At 47.0% G+C, this 4284-nt stretch overlaps 1 protein-coding gene across 2 annotated transcripts; it reads right to left on the bottom strand.

Annotated features, from left to right (window-relative positions):
• Positions 1 to 208: 208 nt before the first annotated feature.
• Positions 209 to 3499, bottom strand: LOC112286154 (GDP-mannose transporter GONST3). Of its 2 annotated transcripts, none has more exons than XM_024527789.3 (3): positions 2695 to 3499; positions 2328 to 2524; positions 209 to 2098 (listed from the first exon to the last, which is right to left on the bottom strand). In XM_024527789.3, exon 3 carries the CDS (start codon positions 2024 to 2026, stop codon positions 854 to 856), a length of 1173 nt encoding a protein of 390 aa, XP_024383557.1. In that variant the 5' UTR covers positions 2027 to 2098; positions 2328 to 2524; positions 2695 to 3499; the 3' UTR covers positions 209 to 853. The 2 variants fall into 2 exon arrangements, with proteins under 2 accessions (XP_024383557.1, XP_024383558.1); XM_024527790.3 differs by having other exon boundaries at positions 3110 to 3499.
• Positions 3500 to 4284: the final 785 nt, after the last annotated feature.

The following is a 4284-nucleotide window of genomic DNA, read 5'->3' as shown; positions in this document are numbered from 1 at the left end:
TTATCAATAAAAATTAGCTACAAGGTCCCAAAAGAATAGGGACCTTGAAAAGCACTTTTCTAGTAATACATTATCTTTGTCAAAAAACACATCCCCAACAAATTTAGATGCTTTAGAATGATTTGGACATTGCTTCAAAGCTCTTTGTCTTTGGACAATATGTGGTGCTGATAATATGTGGTGCTGCTCAACACGGATCACAAGCAAATTTCGAGACAGAAATCCGGAGTTCGCACTATTTCAATTGCATCCAGACACGATTCAATCCTGATATTGATAATCTGGTGAGCATTCAGCGTATTTCTACAATGCTGCATCATCTGCTTGCTGCTACAATGGGACTGACAAGTCTGATCAACAACTGCAAATCTGATCGAACAACTCCCTCCCTCGCCGTGATCACCTCGTGGATTGCTCAGTTTCTGCTCCACCGCTGCAGTCTCATTTTGGTTGTTGCTCCCCACCTGACAAGCTCAAAATGTGGAGGTTTTGAACTATGCATTCAACAATACAGTTGTCGTTTTTGAGAAACAGTGAACTTCGTTCAACGAATTTGCTTCCTGTGCTTGTGAATGTGTAGAGAGCAAATCGTTGTTTGAACTCTCTGGGAGGTGGATTTACGGGTTTCTCTGGTTGTTGTTCTCGGTTTCAATAAGGTCCCGGACTTTGAGTGGGTGGCTATTGAATGAATGGCTAGAGCACTTGTTCATCTTCTTCTACTGGGTGGGTTCAGGAATCCGTCCCATCGGGTGTCTCTTCCGGTGTTCATAAAGAGGCCATCTGATGAACTCTAGCGGAAGCAGCTCTAGGGGCCTGAATCCTCTGCATCCTCTCGCTCAATCTGGTGTTTGCTCTACTTCGCTTGTGTGAAAAGATCTACTTTCCCTGAATCTCCTTTACAATTTGATAGACAGCCTACTTCTTCGTCATCTCCTGAGGCGATGAACTCCTTCACCGGCTCAGGACCAGGTTTGGGTTTAATCGTGGACTGTTGGTAAAACACCCCCCCGAAGATGCAAATAAGCAGCCCGAGGGTACCCAACGCGGACGCATGCTTCGTCCAGATCATTAGGTTAATCACCACTGTCAGCAGTTTGTTAACAACCCCCAGCACAGTGAACCCCGTCGCGGAGATCGCTCTCCGACACGAGAATCCGAAAAAGGAGATGGAGAAGCCAAACGCGCAGGAAAGCAGCACCGGGAACCACATTTCGATGCTGAGCCAGTTGAGGGATTCGTCTTCCGTGCGCTTTTTGAGGAGATTACCCTCGCCCATGACGAAGAGCTCGATCGGGAAGAGGAGGAGCGCCTCCAGGTTGTTGTAAAGCACCAATCCCCAAGTGTTGAGCCCCACGGTCATGACGATGTGTTTCACGTACACGAAATCGATGGACATGCTCACGACGTACAAGAAGGCCCAGACGTAGGCGTGGACGGTGAACTGGGAGTCCGTGAAGACGTAGAGAATGGAGCCACCCAGGATGGTGCCGAGCGCCGACCACGTTTTCACGGAAGGCCATGGCTGCTTGAGGAAGATTGTCTCGCCGATGGCCACGAAGATGGGTATCGCGGAGCGGAACACGATGAATGTGTCGACGTTGGCGTGGAGGAGGAGCTCGCTGTTGGTGAACAGGCTTGAGTAGTAACAGATCGCGGCTGGGAGGAATTTCCACATGGTGCTCAAGGAGAGCGGGTCATGGGTCAGAATCTGAAGCTTGCCGAGTATGAAGACGCCGAACGCGGCTGTGAAGTATTGAATAGCTGTGAGGGAGCCCGGATAGGGGAACTGCATGATGGCCCATTTGTTGATGATGGAGAGCAGGGAGGCGGAGAGGCAGTAACCAAAAGCGAGCCCAAGGACCTTGGCATCGCCCACTTGGGTACTCCATGCCTTCGACTCACCGACGTAGGTGGCAAGCCGTTGTATCCAAAATCCGTGGCGGGGTGACTCGGGTGCTAAGAAAGCTTTCGAATCCTCATACGGCGCCATTTCGGGGACGTCAGGTAGCCGGTACTTAGCTGCCATGCTAGCCCTTGCAGAAGAAGAATGGCCCCGCGGCTGAGTCGGAGCTTCTTGAGTGCGCCTGTTGTGCTACTCCTGCGGGAATAAACAAGAACATATCATGCATGAAAATCTGCACACAATTTCGGAGCAAACCTACGCATGCAGCTCGTAAAATGAGAACAGATCTTCGAGAATCGAATAAGCCTTCTGAGATTCTGTACACGAGAGTTGTGAAAGGGTATCGGTGATTGAAACCTCGAGACAACAAGGAAAAAAGAAAACTTTCAGGTTGTTATCGCTCTTTCAAGCAAACGGTCCTCACCATGCAATGTACACGCGGTGATAGACCGGCCCAAGGAAGGTCTTGGTTTTGTGGGTGTTCAATGAGAAGTCATTCCCTTCGTCAGATATGCACACCAACTGTGAACTACAACCCCCTCACGGAACTGCGTCACTGTCCCGCCGTATGTGTTCAATGCTACGGAGAAAAGTTGCCGATTGATAAGAAACCGTCACTACCTGCAATACGAGTCCGGCCGAGTCAGACTACTCGCATCTGTACATGCAGTCTCATGAGACATATTACAAGGTAGAATTCAGGAAACAGAGGAAAAATAAAAACGAAAGTATGCTTTTTCGTCTCGATAAAGCTCTGTTTGGGGCACTCAAAATCAGGGCCAGGTCGTTACGAGGCGAGGTATCAGTCACAGGAATTCGAGTGATCAGGCTTGACTCCAATTTAGTAGCTATGGGGTAAGCTTGACACGAAAATTCTATAAAATTGAATGGAGCAATTCGATGATTGTGTTTTTACGAGTGTAGAACGCGACGAACTGCCTGCTTCTCTTGGTTGGATACTGCGGCAAATGAATTCAAAAGAAGTATCCAATAGAGCTTCAAAAATTTCTTCAGAACTTTACATCGACTTTGATTTAACGACAGGAAGTGCCGCAGTGATCCATTTGCCAGACCAAGCACAACGCTACTGCGCAAAACGACCGACCCTCGAAATCCACCACGACTAACTCTAAACCAAGCTCACCCCCCCCCCCCCCCCCCCCCCACGTTGCTCGACAGATAAGAACAGGCTTCACTATCAAGAACCTGATGTTTCTCAAGCGGTTGGTCGCCGTCTCTTCCAACAACTCTCAAGGCCAAACTTACATGGCGAGATATATCACTTCCCACCACAACTCCGCTCACTCCGAGAAAGGAACCAAACAAACAACCCAAATTGAAAACACAGTCGAAAACGAACTTCCCCGCATGGCACAGAGAAAACAACACTCCAACTGTCCCTTCAACCCTGAAGAGAGACTTAGAACCAGGACATCGAAAAGCAACTTGACAGAAAGCTCGCTTTGTGGCCCCCGTGTAGCGATCACTCACTCACTCACTCTCTCTACGCTGGACCACCGCCGAGATTGCTCTCAGCAACCAATCCATACTCTGGTGGCGAGGTAGTTAAATGGGTCTTGCAGAGGAGCTTGCAGAGAAGAAGCGTTAGAAGAAAAAAAGGGGCTGAAAACGGGGTCTTCTTGGTGCTTTTTTTCTCCACAAGCTCTCTGTTTATTATTTGTTCTACTTTTTTCTTCGTTTTTTCCTTCATTGGTTTTGTCACGGTGTATTTTGGATTGTAGCATCGAATGGAGGTGGAGCTGCTCCAGAAACACGCACGTTGGGGAAGAAGGTTCGCATCGCAAATCAAGTTCAACTCCTCACTCGCTTTCATCTCTTCTTCTTCAACATCATCATCCTCATGTTCATTTTCTCAGGCTTTAGGTTGACCAACTTGGGTAAGCACCATATAACTTACTGCAGCAGCCGAAGGAGCAGGAGCACAACTACGTCAAGCCCCATCCAAACGAAAACAACTGATGTAAAAACAACACACAATACGAAGATGAAGATGATCTTTACACAGAAAGTTAGATAGACAGACAGACAGACACACACACACAAACTTACATTAGTATATTCGAGAAAGAAAAAAACAGTCATTTCATGTGTTTTCAAATAGTGGTTATTTTAAAGGGTGGTTTTCTAAAGTTGGGTATGTGGGTTTGGGTTTGAAGATCTGGTGGTTGGAATTGTATTGATGGATTTTAATATGGTGTTCATTTCATGGGAGATGGTTCGGTTATGAAAATAAAATAGGAGTTTTATATATCTCATGATAAAGTGATTTGGAATGTCTATTTATGAAGCATATTTTTTTTTGATGGACCTTATTTGGGGGTAGATGGCGAGTATTCCTTTTCTACCTTTGCTCTTCTTCT

The sequence above is a fragment of the Physcomitrium patens genome, chromosome 8, assembly GCF_059467195.1.
Source record: "Physcomitrium patens ecotype Gransden chromosome 8, ASM5946719v1, whole genome shotgun sequence".
NCBI classification, from domain to species: Eukaryota; Viridiplantae; Streptophyta; class Bryopsida; order Funariales; family Funariaceae; genus Physcomitrium; species Physcomitrium patens.
Note: the sequence above shows the minus strand (reverse complement) of the source record. Positions and strands in the feature narration are given on the sequence as shown.